The sequence below is a fragment of the Salminus brasiliensis genome, chromosome 19, assembly GCF_030463535.1.
Source record: "Salminus brasiliensis chromosome 19, fSalBra1.hap2, whole genome shotgun sequence".
In the NCBI taxonomy this organism is placed as follows: Eukaryota; Metazoa; Chordata; class Actinopteri; order Characiformes; family Bryconidae; genus Salminus; species Salminus brasiliensis.
This window is the reverse complement of record NC_132896.1, coordinates 16,306,832-16,325,168: the sequence shown is the minus strand read 5'-3', so window position 1 is coordinate 16,325,168 and position 18,337 is coordinate 16,306,832. Positions and strand designations below refer to the sequence as shown.

Genomic DNA, 18,337 nt, shown 5'->3' with positions numbered 1-18,337 from the left:
ACAGTGTTGAGAGCGCCATCTATCCTCAAGGTGTCATTAACGGACAGTGTGAAACTATTTTACAGAGGAACATGAAAACACATTTCTTTGTTTTTTAACCAGCACTGAAGACCATGGTCAGAATCGGGAGGAGGCTATCCATAATGCTTATACACACACACTACAGAAACCTAAATCATAGCACATTCACCCACTACAAACCAGTTACTTCACATCTGTAGACCAACAAGAACAGATATCAGTCTAGAGTGTGTACCACTACACAAGAAGTGGTTAGACTGCAGTGTTTTAAAGGAACTGGGTCAGTCTATGATCAGTCTAAAATGTCTCATTATAGAAACTGCTACTAAAAATAAAGGGATTTTACTTCAGGATTAATCAGCAGCACATCTGAACTTAACTGTGTGACTGTTTTAGTTATACAATATTGGCTCGGATTGGTATCAGCTGATCCTCAGCATTGGGAGAATCGCATATGATTGGAGGGGCAAAATAACCTGATCTGGACATCCCTACCTAAAACTGATATACTGCTGCAACCCAAGACAGGATTATAGTTACAGGAGTTTCCTAGAAACATTTATGAATTCCAGTAACTATTTAGGAAACCTTTTTAAGAGTACAGTGAAATGTTGTAGAGATGCCATGTTCAGAAAATTAGGACATCCACCGTGGCACATTGTGACTGCTAGAGGTGCCCAAGAGTATCCTTTATGTCCAGAAAACCATTTGCAACTGCAATGAAAAACCAATTTACTTGGAAAACATGCATAGTGTTTTATCACCTCCCTGATTGAAGAGCCACAGGGGTGCAAAAGTGAACTCGAGGCCAGCCAGGACCTTCGAATTTTAAGCTGCTTTAAGCTCTTTTGAGCTGTGCGAGGCTAATTGTGCCAACCAGAGCCAAGACAAGTCAACTGTATTTGAATTTCTCAGTCAATATTGTCCAAAAAACAAACTCTTTTCAAACAGGATTCATGTCACTCACACTTTCAGTCATGTTGTCAACTCCCTACGCACTATGCATTCTAGCAGAGGTGTGATGGCCTAAGAGTGTCAGAAAGGGTGTGTGAGGAAAGTGCCAGCTGCCTGGTCTCTAATTTAATCTGTGCTATATCACACCACCACTAAGCGGATGTGACATCCTGCGGCCTGCAAATGAGCTCCGCTCTATTCCATTAGTCACCGAGCCAAGATGACACGTATGTATCGCCAATGAACATGGTTTATGAGAAGGGTGTGGGGCCACAAAGGCTGTAAGACGAGGCTGTAATCACCCAAGTGTTTAATTCCTGACCTTGCCGGACCAGGAGGCAAGGGAGCATCTTGGATGGAGCTCCTCAATTCTGCTGGCTGTTTTGTAATCGGGTGCTAATTACGTAGTCATCTGATATCTCGAGCAATCGGTCGGGGACAACTGATTCATTAGCACCTGCTGTTATTTTAAAGCCTTTGCTATTAGCTTTGACTCACACATGTAGTCTCGAGTTGCACAAAGTTCTAGAGATTCTAGAGGTTTACAGGCTGAATTTGAGTGTGTTTTGTATTGATGGTGGGCCACTCCCTACCTCCACTGCTGTCTCCATTGGCCAGCGTATCTGAAACAGCTCCTATGGAGATGAGATTATGTAACAGCTGGCCTCCTTTCCTCACCAAACACTTTTTTTTTTTATCGTAGAGGAAATGAAAGGCTGTTTGCTAGAGCAGGAGAAGTGGGAAAAACGGCAGCTTCTATATCTCACATTACAAAAATAGCATTGTTAGGAGCTGGCTGCCCTTGTCTCCATAGCGACTGCAGTTCGGTCCTGTTGGCTGACTTGGTGTGCAGGCGCGCCTGTGTATATGTGTGTGTTTGATAGCAATGAGGGTCTGCTCAGATGCACTAATTCTCTGAAATGTATCTCTATCAATTAAATGTGGAAGCTCACTAAGCTCAAGGTTTTATTGCACTTCAGCAAGCTTTTGGATTCAGTGTTGAGCAGCAGCTCAAAATTTCTGTTGGATTGTGTATTTGAATGTGTGTAAAGATGCCACAGTCTGCGCTTATTCAGTATTTTAGTTTAGTTATTATTTGATGTGTAAATAAAAGCTGTATGACTTCGATAGCATTTATCATGGGCTTGTGAATATGGAGATGAGCTCTGATTGGATGGTTTACAGTATCAAGGCAGCTTACACGTAAGTCACATAGCATGGCATGTCATGGCATAGCTTTGTTTTTAGCACTGTAACAGGAACAATATATTTATTTCCAGTATATTTCCAGTGTTGCTGTCTTCACGGCACGGTTATCTAGCTAAACAGATGCTAAAGCAGGTTGGCTAGGGATAGCTTTTAGCCCCGTACTGATAACCACTTGCTTTTAGAATCAGGCCTGTTTTTGTTTATGCAGGATTTTCTTTATAGTGAAGAGACAACAGTGTTTGAGGTTAACTTACATGTAACAAACTCTTCAGTATTATAAATATTACAAAACATTTCATTATTCAAATATCGTTTTTTTCATTCAAGGGTGTCTTTAAATATGATATTTCAGAGAAAAAGATACAGTAAAATACTGAAATTATAAAATAATGTTATCGTAAGGTTAAGCAGTTAATTTACAATTTTAAATTTATAGTTTTCTAAGTATTTAAACTTTTTTAGCATTAACCGGAAATTGAAATTGACCTGAAGTTAAATGATGTCAACCCACCTCTAAACATCTGACATTTGGTATTTCACCATTTACCTGTGACAGGAGAAATTATATTACTCCATAATTATTGCTTGTTTTCCCTTTTCCTCTCCCTCCCACTTCCACAAACCTAGCCTTGAGTATAAACGCTTATCATTACCCTGGCTGCACATGCAGGTGGTTCAACCTGCTTCTCCTGTGATTCCTGGACTAACAGGGACCACAATGTGCACCAGAGGTGTTGCAGGAGACAAGTAGTCCTCCACTATTCTCTCTAGACTCTCATCCAAGTGTGACTCCATGTTGATTTCGGAATCTCTGCATTTCACTATCCATTCAAATCCTGAAGGATGAAATCATGTCCTGCCCATAATTGTTTCTCCTTCAAACAAGCTATCTGGTATAATTTGGAAATACATCACTTTAAGGAAGACTTTAAGGGAATCATAACTCTTTCATTTGGTCCCTTCTGACCTGTTTTGATCCGAACTCATTTCAGCAGCTGAAGCCATAGTGATAAGAGTTTGATCAGTTGCTGCTAAAGGATAGAAACCGTTCTTGAAATTCAGCTGTTTTCGCCCTCTGCTCTGATGAGGCTCTTGCAGGAGCAGGACAAAAGCTCGTCTCAGCCACTAAATGTCATGTATGGCCGCTCTATTGCATTATGTCTCTTTCCACCAAGGGCTTAATTCAATTCCTGATCAATGTGTCTGGGCTGGAGGCCTTTCCTTCTGTCAACCTGAGATTTTCTCAGGGCTAACTTGTCTTCTTCACCTTTTATAATGTCAGTTTGTGTTTCTGTTTAATTCATGCTATTGGAGTTCAAATGCCTGAGACGGTCTGGCCCTGAAGCAGTGCACTAAGAGGTGATCAGGAAAAAAAGCTTGTAAACAACACTTTCCAGATGAAGAAAATCTAGAAGCCTACATAGTGTAAAAAGCACCTTACTAATGTTACAAGTGTTAATGTAATGTCATGTGCAGTATAGATCAGGTTGGCTGAACACTTCCTGTAAGCTGTACTGTGTAGAATACAGCATGTTTTTGGATACTTGTGATGCACACACATGACATTGTTAATGTGTCTATATAGTACAAACTAGTATGCCCTTCCTATGATATTATTATATTATTAATGTGAATTAATGTATGTAATAATGTATTTATAAATAATTTATGTAGTTATGTAGCTTGGCAAACACAGCGTGCTGTTAACACACTACAGTGCTTGTTGGAGTAATAGTTTTATCATTGTTTATTGTAGAAATTGTAGAACTCTAGTGTAAGTAGAGATGGCTCATCTGTATTAATGGATACCAATACCGTTCCAGTAACAGCAGAAAATGCTGGATTTGTTATCGCAAGAAAAATTAAATCCAATCCAATCCTGCAACAAATCTACACTTTAAAAAGTAAAGATGCTTTAAATGTTTTTTGAGCAATGGCATAGAAGAACCACTTTTAGTTCCATAAAGAAATGCACAGTGTACTTGATAAAAAGGTTCTTTACCATCTTAAAGGTTTAACACTCACACATTTCTGTTAGAAACATGGTTTGTTGTGGAACCAACAGTGATTCTCTTATAGCATCACTCAAAGAGCCATTTATTGAGCCATGCTCCAAATTATTATATATTATATGTATTCAGAAATAGCACTCATTCACTCCATGTGATGTGATGTTTGCTATGTGTTTCTTCCTGTGGGTAGTCAAGTGTTTGGGTACTTTGGCATGAGAACCTACTTTTAGTTGGTATTTTTAAGGTAAGTGCTTTTGTTTAAAACCACAGTTAGTAGTTTTAAAGTTAAATTGTCAGGTTGCTGTTGAAATCAGCTGAATCTCAAGATTTTAGTAACAGTATCAGTTAAAATGTAGGAAAAAACATCTCTAATTTTAATTTCCTCAGACTAAAATTTAATCATATGCATGTGGTGCTCACAAGAGTGGAAGATGGTCTAGGTGGGTTCCAGGTGGGCATGGCCTTTGAGTGGGATTGTAAATACTTTGTTACTGGGACCCAGATAGGCTTCCCAGACAGGCCCTAGTAAAATTATGAACACTTCCCACCTGTAGGGGGAAATATATCAAATATAAAATAATTCTTGCATAATGCTTTAGCATTAATCCTGTCTAATAAGGAATAGACCAATCTCTACAGAGTCTGCCCACTCTTCCATTGACTTTGTGCTTCCCTCCCAGGAAGAACACAACACAACACTGACCCTCCTACAGTCCAAGATGGTATCTGTAGGGTACCTGTCTGTGACTGGTTCAACAGACATGATGGAGCATTTAGACACTTTGAACAGAAGAATCACCAGACCTCCAAATCCCAGTCTATAACAGCAAGTGAAAGGCTAGAATGCCTAGAATGCTCTAAGTGAATTGTGCACCCAGTTAGTGGAAACAAAGGCTAAAACTGACACCAAGAGACTGGTGTAATCCTTACCTCCTGGTGTAACTAAGGCAATAGGACGTGTAACCAAGGAAATTAGAAAAGAAATGATCAATGCAAATTTATTTGATTGAATTTTGCCTTAAAACAATAAGATACCTAACAACCAAACAACAGTAACCACAGTAACATCATCGTAAAGCACAACTTAACTTGGCTAATTGCACTTGTATGTATTTATTTGTTTATTGTAAAAAGCTTTGCTTTATACTTCAGTAACATAGCAGTATGAATGTATAAGTGAATGATACCTCACCCACTGCTGTAGATGTGCTTGTGTCCGTGTAAGCAACCTGTAGTAAGCCCATTAGAAACTTTCAACCTGCAGGGGTTTGGCCAGTATCAGTGTAATCTCCAGCTTTGTCTCATTCAACCATATTCTCAGTGGGGAACGTCTGCCGTATCTCACCTCTGAGTGAGCTAATTCTGTGTAGACGCTTCTCTGGGGTATAGGCTGCTGTATTCTCGGGCACTGATGCTGTGGCGGTGGTGCCTTCCTCTTGATCTCCAGAGATCCTGCTGTGTGTGTGCTCAGGTGCTCTATTAGCTGCAGGTAATTGACTCTCCCCTCCCATTCCCCCACAGGCCAAACTATGCTAAATCCCTCCGGAATGAGATTCACCTGCGTCTATGTGTGTGGTGTGTGGGAGTGTGGGTGTGTTTGTGAGTGCATAGCATGTCAAGAAGGCAGCAGAAATGCCCAGTATTAAATTTAGCCCTACAAACATCAAGCTAACTGTACCGAGCAAAGCTAATTCAGCACTGGTTCTATCACCGCTGGCCAGCAAGTGCTGCCATAGAACACTCCTGCCTTAACTAAGCTCATTCGTTTTTAGTGAGCCTCGCTTCTCCCCACAGTCCAGTGGGTTTGCCCCTTTAAAGTGCAGGCTAGAGAGATGAGTGATCTCTGCAGGTGGACCCAGCACAGCTGAGGCTCTTTACAGCACAGGCAGGGCCTTGATGTGGGATTAGTGAAGCATTCTGGGGCTGGGGAAGAAGAGAGGTTCACCCAACTGCACTGACATTAGTTGGGTGGGGCTGCCGGATGAAGCAATAGAGTTCTACAGGACCTGGAGGAAGGCATTAGCAGTAGCACTTATTCATTTTATGACATGGCCAATACTTATTGCAGATATGACAGATAACAACAGCTGATACTGATGTCCCACATGATTACTGTATTGGGCAAAATTTCTGCCAAGAAAGCTCAGACAAATAGTGTTAAATTTTCATGACAGCCAAAAATAATAGAAGCGAAAGGATTCCGGCTTAAATGCTACTTGCTGTCCCACAAATTTAAACAGGGTTCATAAACAACACAATACACCATCATGGTTAAAATAGCAATAATATGTAAAATGCATCAGAAGCTATCCTTTAACATGATGATGGCATGTTTTTAAAGAAAACTGAGAACAGCAGACAGTTGAGAAAACTAACAGGCTCCAAATGGCAAAGAACTCTGGGAAAATTCTTGCTTAGAACATTTATTGGTATACAAAATGTATCAATTCAGAACTGAGAATCAAAAATGACAATTGTTTTTAGTCAGAGAAGCAATATTTAACTAATAGTTAAACTCATGCAATATAAGTTTTAGTAACAGTCTCAAAATGGCTCGGAACTGGCATATTTTGACAAAAAAGACAATTTGATTGATGCCGTTAAGAGGAAATAGCAGATAATTCAAAAAGCAGATGAAATCGCATCCGCCTGCCAGGCAGTAAGGCAGTAAGACACTTTACATGTTGCGTTGAGGACTTTCTTATATCTCAAACAGTGATGTGGACCAATTTATAAAAATAAAATATTTATTATTATTTTATTTTAAAATATTATTTCCAAAGTATATACTATTATTTGAATTTCCATTATTTACCATAAACCAAGCACGATATTAGACTAGATAGTATCTTTAGAAACCATAGAAGTAAATTCAGAATTTTCCATTTAGATAAAGGTAAAGGTAAAGGTGCACGTATTCGTCACTGTACAGTGTGGACTGTACAGCGAAATGTGTCCTCCGCATTTAACCCATCTGGTAGTGAACACACACTCACACGTGTTAGGGGCAGTGAGTACACACACACACACCCAGAGCGGTGGGCAGCCAACTCCAGCGCCCGGGGAGCAGAGAGGGTAAAGGGCCTTGCTCAAGGGCCCAACAGTGGCAGCTTGCCGAGCCCGGGAATCGAACCCACAACCCTGTTATCGATATCCCGGCGCTCTAACCGCTGAGCCACCAGATAAGGCTCAGCGGTTATAGATAAGGCATCTATATACACCAGTATCAAAACAAACAAATAGGATAGACATGAAGCACCATACGAGAAAGTGCTTCCAACAGAAATAAAGGTAGGATATTTGGATAGCCTAAAGCATTGTAACAGGGTAAAGATACAATATTTTTTATTATTTAATTTAATTTGATTCAATATGTACACTTTTGTAACACTCAAGTAAATCATAACACTAAGCTAAGACTGTATAATGGACCTTAGACATTATCATGTAAACCCCATTAAAAACATGATATCCTACCAGTTGTGACGATCTTAGCATTCAGTAGATATCAGTAGCTTCTTCTTGTGTGGATGGCATCTGAGGCTAGTCAAGCCCTGAATCATTTCTGTTGGATTTTCTTAGTGCTGCATGTATTCCCAGAAGTAGGTGTCCTGAATCATGCCAGTAGTTACGCTATGTGGCTCTGGCTCATGTCTAAGTAGTGATGTGAAGGCTAGGAGGAAAGGGGAAAATACACTGCTTTTTAAAGCCACCCTTTAACTAACGATCACTGAAAAAAATAGGATAAATGAGTGAAGTAGTAGAGGCTCAAACAATCGCAATGGTAGACGTTGGTGAAACATTCTTTAGAGCATCAGGAAGGACTTATACTGTCAACTGCTATGTACTATTAAGTCTAGATGGGTACACTCAACCAGCCAAACCCTGCTCCCTGACTACAACAGCAGTGCTGCTGAAGCTATGGCGCATATAAAATATTAATCAGACCAGTTCATCTCTATGATGAAAGCTGGAGGCAAATAAAGGGAGGGGGCAACATGGAGTGCAGCTCAGTTTCATAAGGGTGGAACAGGCGAGGGACTGAGGAAGGCAGAATGAAGGGATTGTGAGACAGCTATGATATGATCTAGATTCACTCACAGTGACCAGCAGACCTGGACAGTGGACAGTAGCCAATAGTGGTGAAAGTAGCCAGGAAGAAATCTTCACACTTCGTTTTAACACCCTCTTGTATTATTTCTCACTGAAATAAATGTAGAGACATCCACAAATCATCCACAAACGACTGGGAAACAGTGTTGATAAAGCTGTAAATACCAGCCGCAGCCTGTGAGCAGACTAGGTTTTGCAGGAAATGAACAGAAACAGCAGATTTTTAATGGAAGCATATTGCCTTGTTTCTCATTTACTGTGCAATGCTTTACAAACCACCTATGCTGTAATTTAAACAGTGTATAATCCACATCCTATTGCACGGCATATTATTGAGGGCTATTTGTTTAAAGAGCTCATTGTAGATGCTTTTCTGAGGCCTTTAACTTACATTATGTATCTACTATATTCACATAGATTTACCGTAACCCTAAACCTGACACCAATACTGTATTTATGTGTTGGAGTTAAAAAATATATATAAAAAAATAATTCTGTGCCTTATAGCAGTACACGACTGGTGGTGTCATGTGTTGCCATGGTGATAGCATTGCTGGAATAGCAGCGGAGTTGCTCTATTAATCTTAAAAAAAAATATTTTAAGCACTTTAACACTGTCCCACAAAAACGTTGTGTCAAAATGTGATTAATAGACCAATAGAAATGCTACAAAATGACAAAATATAAATGGAATATTTTTACATTGACTTTAACATTGAAAGTTTAGAAGAGTTTTTACCTTCTCCTGTAAAGTTGCCATTTTGGAGATGCAAGGCTTTTACATAATAACGCCAGCATTCCAATGAAGGAGTCACCGATCTTATCCACAAGATAAGCCAGAGTTATATGAGGTGTACTTCTGCTTGGTTGGATGGAAAAACTACAGCCACAGCGTCCCTTTGTGGGCAACATTGGTGATTGTTGTTGTTGTGCAGCTTCTTTTACCTGGACTTCTACAATGAGTGTTCAGTGCCTGTGTTTCATAAAAAATAAAATCAACATCTGCTTTGGTTTATTGCAAAAGATCCGCAGCATTTCGGTTATCGTCTGTTGTTGAACATTTAGCGGTTTGCAGTGTAATAATGCAGGACGTTTGCAAGATCCTACATCTCCTGAAGTCTCAAAAGTGAAGTCTGGAGTCGCAGAACTATTCCCTTCCAAACTCAATTGCACAGTATGTTCGACAGACCAGTGTGTCCTGGCTACTACTTTATTAAATTATATTGAATACCCAGTTTGATGCAGTTTGCTGTTGCCCATCTAGAACCACAATGTAAATGGAGCATAACTCTCATCCCAACCTTAACCCAAAACCCTTACCTTGTCCAATTGTCTAACTTTAATGCTGTTGAAAAACAACCAAGATTCTCTGGATAATTTACTGAATCCATCTGAAGAAATCCTGTAGCCATCTGAATATAATGGCACCACTATTGATGCTTTCGAGACCTCAGGCTTGGAGCACGATAATGTTCAGAATTCATTCCAGAAGATCTAGAATTCATTCCAGGACTTCTGGAAAATTAAGAAAGTAATGGTTCTTTTTGGCTAACATGTACATTTATTAGAAGAACATCTGTTATTGGTATAGAAGATGTCCATTGTGCGGATGATCTTTACCCAAAACACAGTCTTCATTGTAATTGAGAACATCTACAATCTGAAGATTGGGTTTGATTACTACCTTTTTAAATAAGTGTGAGGCCTTTGACAAGACTGCACATGATACTGGTGCCAAGAAAGTGAAGCTAGAGTTATCATTAGGGTCAAAGGCAGCGGAGCAGCTACTGTTGCCGAGGATGTGAATTGTAAGAAGTATTTTTTCCACGTCCAGATATAGACCTACCCTGTTTTTCCAGTCTCACCCACGTCATGCAACTGACACTGAACAAGTAAAGAAAGCACTGAACAGCAAAGGAGAATCATATCATAAATGTATTAACCATTGTGCTGTGAAGTGTCCCCGCTGTTTAGAACAGCACAGAAACACGGGATGACAGCAGGAGTGTTCAGAGGCAAGGAGTCCTGCTTCAAAGTGAATTGAAAAAAACTGCTATATGGAACACATGCACATGAAGACACAGTGTACTTGTCATGAGTCAGGTACACACTGCTAGTTTGCCACCTCATTATGCATGAGTGTGCAGGAAGAGGCATTTCTTGAGAGCGAGCTTTGAACACAGGAAACTGACTGGCAAGCGACGGCTTGATTGGACACTGAAGAAAGAGCTCAGAGGAGTGAAAGCCAACTTAGTTTTACACTGTGAGTTTTTTTTTTTTTTGTCCTTACACAATTTGAAATGATGTGGAGATGGGCCTAAAAATCAAGGCTGTACATGATTTTTGGAGCTTCCTGATCTGTATTTGAGATTCATAAACTGGCTTCAAGTTGCTAGAGGTACACTGTCAGCTTGAAATTGGTTTAGTACATGTGGAAATGATCAATATAAAGAATAATGTCGCTGTCCAGCGAAAAACATGTTTAGCATTTCTATTGGAGCATTTCTATTGGAATTCAAATAATCATTGACCGGCATGGTCAAGTCAAGTCAAGTCAAATTTATTTGTATAGCGCTTTTTACAACTGTTGTCGTCACAAAGCAGCTTTACATAATTATTACTTAATAAAGAACAGAGACAGAGAAGAAAGAAGAAATAACATGAAGCGTCAAAGACCCCCGTGAGCAAGCCAACGGCGACAGTGGCAAGGAAAAACTCCCTCAGAGCTGGAGGAAGAAGCCTTGGGAGGCATGGTCATTTAAAGAAGCCTTGGGAGGCATGGTCATTTAATTACTATGTATTCAGAGTGCCTATGCAGTAGCAAAACCTCTCAAAAAAGGGTGACTTTAGTGGAGACAGGAGAAAAAAAGCATTGCCTTCCAATGTGCAATATTTACCAGATTTTATTTAAAGTCATTTTTGAGCAATTTTTGTTAACAATTATTTTTTGAACAATTTGTCATTTTAAATGAATTTTCACACAATGTAAAGATTGGCCCGATCATTGGGAGATGATTTGATCTGCGAGATAATTTGAAAATGTGTTAGATTTGCAAATTTGATCTGTGGCTAAAGGGTGAAAAAAGCACAGTTTGCTCTCTCTGAAAGGTTAAGATTGACCTCTGTCACCCTCCATCAGTCAACGTGATTCTGGCCAAGGTGGACATCTGTTAACTGACATAACACAATTAGCATTTATTGTTCTCCTCCAAGCATGTTCAGCTGTCCAATGATGTTCGTTAGCGCCTGTTTAAGAAGATACATTGGCACTTCACATGTCTCACAATGTAAAATGTTGTTTGTCCATTTAACCTAAGAAATTACGTTTAGGTGGTAACAAGCAATTAAACTTAAATTAATACTTTGAATCAAATAAAGGTTCATCCAAAGTGTTCATTTGAGTTAAACTCAGTTCATTCCCTTGTTACCGTCATTTTTGGGGGGTTGAACAGACAAACCACTTTATACAATGCAGTGGAAGCACATGCTAGCTTTAAAACACTTAAACGGTAAAGAAACTAAATAACTGACTTTTTTGAGTTAATGTTCAGTCAAACGTTCTCCTTACTCACACTTTTAATTCTTTATCTCAATTTGGTCAGCAGTACGAATTTGAGAATTTGAGTTGAGAACATTAGTCTGTGTTCCTACTGTTTATTCCCTTCTGCAGATTAGAACTTTCACAGCTGCATGACGTCCCCAGACTGGGAGGCTTTTGATAATGTAGTGCTGGGCCTTGCTGGGATCTCCTCACATAAGCAGGCAGTTAGACCCCTGTGCCACTCTACAGCTGTGAAATTACACATAAAAAACACAGTTCTGAGTAAATGTACCGGTGTATTCTTTCCTTGACATGGGTACATACATTGTTTCTTGATACAATGTAAAAAATAACTACAAGGTTTAAAGAATTGTCAAAAAGTAGAATGGATAATGGATATTATTAAAATGGATATACAAAGCTTTTGTTTGACAGAGGCAATATGGATTATATTCATGGCAAAGTTTGATGGCAAAAGTAAACTGCAAAATACCAGTTTTTAAATAAAAAAAACTGTGATTAAATTATATTATATTAGGGGTGGGCAATGTGGTAAAATATTATAAATATTGTATATAATTTAAATATCACAATAATTAAAGACATTTTTACCATACACCATATTCATCACGATAGACAAGAACACAGACAAGCTCTAGAGGGGCGTATAGCTATGTCTAACTGACAGGACATCATAAATTTGAATCCTATCTACGTCACAGCCCTCCATGGTCAAGAGTCTGAGAGTAGGAAGCCCCCCTACCCTCATGTGATAGAGGGAGCCCTGCAGATGGAAATAAAGAGTGGACAGACTGGAGGGAGGACCCCAGACAATATTTCAGCTGCAGAACATTTACTGATGTTGTTTTCAGCTACTTAGAATATACTGTTGACCAAACTCAACTAAAAATGTGAGTTCCTGAAACTAAGTTGAGTTAACTCTAAAACAATCTGCCTGTCTTATCTTTCTTATCCATTTGTTGTCCAGCTCTCTAGTATCTCACTATGACAAGGCCACAGATATGCCTTCTGTTGACTGAGCTGTGATGTCCATAGGGTCACTGCCTTATCAGCACTGTATTTTTTAGAAAATGACAAACTTAATAGCTGAAGTAAATAGTTATATCATGGAATGGGATTTTAGTCCCATGAAATGTTCCCATTAACAGCTGCTGGCTGTTGTTTAAATTTCTGCAAAGAACAACCAAAATAGAGCTTTAGATTTAGGCATAACAGTGATGGCTTATGCATTAGTGGATTAGCATGAGATGGACGTACATCACTTTACTCATCATGTTGAGAGAGCTTTTCATGCTTCAGAGAAAAGCCAACATTATGGATGCAGTTCATGTTCCTTTTTTCCTGGAGTCCCTATTATGGTACACCAAGTTTCCCTTTTCGCTTTGTGTTTAATAACAGAACGTTACGTAACACGTGATAGGGTACACATGGAAATGTCTTTTTTCCTCCCTCTCTGAAGCTGGTGCTACTCAGATGCCTTCTCTGGATGCATGCGCAGTCTCGGCTAGCTGGCTGCTCCGCTATTCCCTCTGGCACAGGGAGACGGTGTGAAAGGGAGAGATTGTCAGCTTTTTGGCTTACGGCGTGGCAGGGGTACAAAGGTGTGAGGCCATTTGGCACTGACGGGAGCCCCGGGCACGCTAAGGTCCCACGCAGTTCTCTAACTCCATTCAGTTAGTGTGAAAGAGAGAGGGAGTGGAAGTGTGAAGGAGCGAAAAAAAAAACACCAACAAAGGGGCCCGACTTAGTCGTTTTGCCTGTGTTTGACTTCGGTTCTCCTTCAAAGAAAGGGCAGAACCCACAAAGACTATTAATAGAGCTTAACCGTACAACTGAGAATTAAATGCTTTCATTTGCATTAAAACACAACACCATACTGGAGAAGATTTCAGAGGACCATGCCTGCTCCACTGCAAGGAAACACACTGCATGTCAAAAGCGTGGGGACATCATGTCTCGTTTTGAGCGTCTCCATGAGGTTTCAGTTAGCTCGTCCAGAAAAATGTGTCCTTTGGTGGTGGCTCGAAGCTTTAATTATGCTTCTGACTTTAGGAGGAGCCCAGGAGCAAGTAATGCCACATTTTCATAGTGTTTATTTAAATATTATATGCTCTTAGACACAGTCAAATGCAAATACTTAAATGTAAATATTTCCTGCACTATTCATGTATTTTGCAAGGTTAGCATATGATAAGGTAGGACACTGTAAAAGACTGTAATACCCTGGTAATGGCATAATAAACTTTTGCATAATGTGTTAAAATCACAGGGAATAGTTATGAAAGTTAATTTTATTAGATACACAAAACATTATTAAGCCTTTTTGTTACATGCAACACCAGCCTACAACTCTTTTACCTGCTGGTGTTTTAGTGGCACATAAAACTGCAAATCCACCAAAAACACACGTCTTTTCTATGTTCTTTTTGAAATTGTTTTAGCAGGCCTAAATCGATGTATGCCCCCCCCCCCCTTCTTCAGCATGCTTCACTCCATCCTTGCTTATTTGTATTGAAACTGTTTGAAAAGCAAGATGCCATTAATCTTATGCATAATAGGCATACTGTCCATTAAAATGAGCATGCACAGTAAGCAGAAATGCTGATTGGCCTCAGTTCAGAATGCATTCTTTGCAGTGCTTTTAGAGATGTAAATGTGCTGTTCTTAATGTACTTTACTGACCGGTCATTTCTCTGCGTCTCCTTCACAGCCATGTTCAACCTCATCCCTGTGGGTCTGCGAGTGGTAGCCATCCAGGGGGTCCAGACCAAACTCTACCTGGCCATGAACAGTGAGGGCTATCTGTACACATCAGTGAGTACCATCAGCCTCTTACAGTGGTGTGATGTGTGTAACAAAAGTGTCAAATGGTAACGTGAGTGTAATAGTGAGAACTATTTTATAGTCTAGTGAGTTTTCCAACAAACAACGAAGCACAACATTTTTTAATGATGTCTGTTTAAGCAAGGAAATATTCCACTGGGCTTCAGTTGCATTGCCACCGTCATATCAAAACCTCATGATGCCATTTGGGTCCCATCATTTCCAGATATTTTTAAAAACAGAGAGAGATCTCCCCCTCCCGTTTTTTAAATTATTTTCAGCAACACAGAGACGGTAAATGCTCGTATGAGCATGCTAGCCCTGTATGGGGTGATAGTGCCTCATAAAAATAGACATCAAAACACCACAAAGAAGGAAGAAAACACAGAGGTTTAACCCCAAATGATACACTACCCCCTATGTAATGTAGTACGCAAGACACAGAATTACAGATTCTAAATCTAAATAGAGCGTTAAATATTTCTAATAGAATAGCATGTACATCTATTCATATGTCTAAATCTAAACTCTAGAGCTATCTGCATGTAGACATTGTAGTTTAATGACTTATGTAGTTCACTATATAGGGAGTAAGGCGGTATTGGAGATTCAGCCGCAAACATGCATGCGTTGTGACGTTAGCATTTTCATAAAGCTTTGTTTACCCCGTCTACACAACAACACTGAAAACAGAGTGTTCAAAAGAGTTTTTAAATAGCTCCATTTTCAGTGACCAAAAATTTAGTTTTCCTGTGGACAGGAGGCAGACTAAAAACCTGTATAAGTAAAATGCTCAATTCTAATTCTAATTCTAGCGATAGGAATCAGATCTCTGAACAATGTCGTGCCTCTTAAAACAACATCAAAGAAACATTACTTTACAAAGACGTTTTACTAAATCAGCGCTGGCTAGTGCCTGGGACATTGTTTGCAGATGGTTTTACACTAGCCAAAAGTTTTCCACTATTTTACCATCATTATCATTACATTTAAAAAACACATGTAAAATAAAAATACATAAAAGGACAATGAAGGCTTAAGGTGCTTCAAATGTTTTTTTGTTTTTTTTGAGCGATTCCATAGAAGAACCACAAGTGGTATGTATGGAAGTGGTATGTATTCTTCTATGGCATCACTCAAAGAACCATTTGAAGCACTTTTACTTTTACAAGTGTCAGTTCTCTGGTGGTTTTGGATACTAAAATAAAATGACCCTGACCCTGGGTTCCTATCGCCACTGAAGAAATATGAGTCAGACAGCTTCTCTACAAATAAACCATTTTACATGAAACAGGCAAAATACCTTTAAGCTTACATCCCAACAACTGCAATACGCAGACATAAAAAAAAACAGGAGAAATGCACTTGCACTGGTCCTATCACATCTACTTCAGTTTGCTAAGCCTTTAGGAGCTCCTGAATGTGAGGGTTAGGTAGACATGATTAGAGTTGCAATAAAGCTGATTAAATAAGGCATTTATAAGGGTTCTTCAGTTCTTCAGTTGTTTTACATAGAACTATAACTACTCAAAGAATGCTGATTAGTTTTTGTCTTCAAAGGTTCTTCTTATTAGTGGAACACCTTCTGTAGATGGTTCTATATAAAACATTTCGGGTTCCACTATCCTATAAACCCTTCTCAGTACTACACAGAACCCTTTTTGAAGCTTGGAGTATAGCTCACAACCAACTTTTGGCCTGTGGTGCATTTGCAGGCTGTATGTGTGTGTCTAGGGGTCTGATGGTCTTTTTTGTGTTGCTGTAAAAGGTCTGAAAGAAGGACCCATGCTGCCATTGCTCATACAGAACTTACACACATTCCTCTGACCTTCGTCAGCTTCTGATCGGCATTGTGTTTTACGTTGTTCTCCAAATTACAGTGCAAAACGATCACTAGAAAGCGTGTGAAAACGTCAGTGCTTTCACACACCGATTCTGTCCCTGACAAACACACTCTGCCCTCTCTGACTGTACTTACGCACTTACGAACATCACTGTAAACACATGATACATCCACCCTCAGCTAATCATACTCCTTGCCTCCATATGGCTGCCTGTCAGTGCTGCAGAGCAAGTGCATCTGGAGATGGTGAATCAGGCTCTGTGTGTGTGTGTGTGTGTGTGTGTGTGTGTGTGTGTGCTCTTTAACATGTTCATAAGCTGAAACCCGAGATTCAGTCAGACTGCAAAGTGCATCCCTTCCTAGTTATATTTGTCAATACTAGCTCAAAGTGCGTACATACAAAGTGCTGTTCATGCATGCTGTTTAACCCTTTAATCAACTCCAGGAAGAAAGTGGCTATTTCCGATATTACTTTATGTCAAACCAGCATTCTGAACACGCACAGACATGAAGAGTAAGCAAGTTGTCTTTACAGAGCTCCTTTAAAAACAGCTACCATTGCCTAAAGTGCTGAACAGAAGCAGCAGATCATCTGAGGTATAATAAAACAACAGAGAAGCAGGAAACAAAGCTTAACTAAATAAAGAGAGGAAATAGTCAAATAAAGACATATGAATTAAAAACAAAAACAAAATTAGCAAAGGAGCTAAAAACAAGTGCATTCTAACAAGAAAATTAAAATCAGTGAACCCAGTGTGATCAAATAAAGCAACAAAAACAATTTGATCAGCATAAAAAACCAAGACACCAATAAAATTCCTTAAAATGCTAAATATTAAAGGTAGGTTTTAATGTGGGATTTAAAATCTGGTTGGTTTCCATATTTTTGACTTGTCTTGTCTAGTCTTGCAGTGTCTTGACCATGTTGCCTTTAGCTTTAGCCTGGACTATGGTATGGCCAGAAGTAATTGATTGACACATCTGAGATGTCTTAAACTAGACTGGAGCGACAGTAAACCAGTAATTTCTGGTTTTTCCTGGTTTAGGAATGCACTTTACCCTCCAATCTCCGTCTATTTTTACTCTAATAAAACAAACCAATAATAAACACTGAGCAAACTGAATTCCATTCTGACTGTGGTTAAGCTCCATCAGAAAATATTGCAGTGCATCCAACAATAAAGCCAGCTTTGAGCTCCTGTTATATAGTGATAATAAACACAGGAGCACACAGAAAGCTCCAACCATATGCATTGGCCTGTTTTACACTGCAGGGCCTCATGGTTACTTAGGCCGTGCCATTGCAGACCCATTAGACCATTTGCTGTGTTCCTTAATCTGGACCAGGAAGTCCACGACATCTTGTAATTATTATGCAACAATTTTGTTTTCTTTATCTTTGCGCTAATGAAACTACCAGGCTAGTTTAGCTACCTAACTCTAGCTTACTTACTGAAGCTATAATTCATCTGTTAGATCAAGAAGGTCATTTTATAGAATTAGCATGCCAAATAATGTTGGAATTCTCTTAAACAGGTCTGTTGGAAACAAACTCAGTGAGGTTTGATGCGAGTCTGTTACGACTTCATTTAAAACACTACACTAGCGGAGAGCTATAGTCATGGCCCTGGCATAAAAGATGATATACAGTCACAAAACCAGGAACATAGTCCAGCACAGCTGTTACACATCAGCTTATACAGAAACCCTGCAATTCACCTCCACTAAGCAAGCCAGGCTGTACTAACATTGCGGTAGCAAGATTGGATGAACCCGGTAGCCAGTGTGCTAATGCCTTGG

The 18,337-nt window shown here is 39.5% G+C and overlaps 1 protein-coding gene across 4 annotated transcripts in view; it reads left to right on the top strand.

Annotated features, from left to right (window-relative positions):
* The window catches only part of fgf13a (fibroblast growth factor 13a), a 189,562-nt gene that overhangs the window by 140,200 nt on the left and 31,025 nt on the right, over positions 1 to 18,337 (top strand). For all 4 annotated transcript variants that reach the window (XM_072663094.1, XM_072663092.1, XM_072663095.1 and 1 more), the window contains one exon: positions 14,582 to 14,685. In XM_072663094.1, coding sequence (XP_072519195.1) covers positions 14,582 to 14,685 — 104 coding nt within the window. The remainder of the gene's footprint in view (positions 1 to 14,581; positions 14,686 to 18,337) is intronic.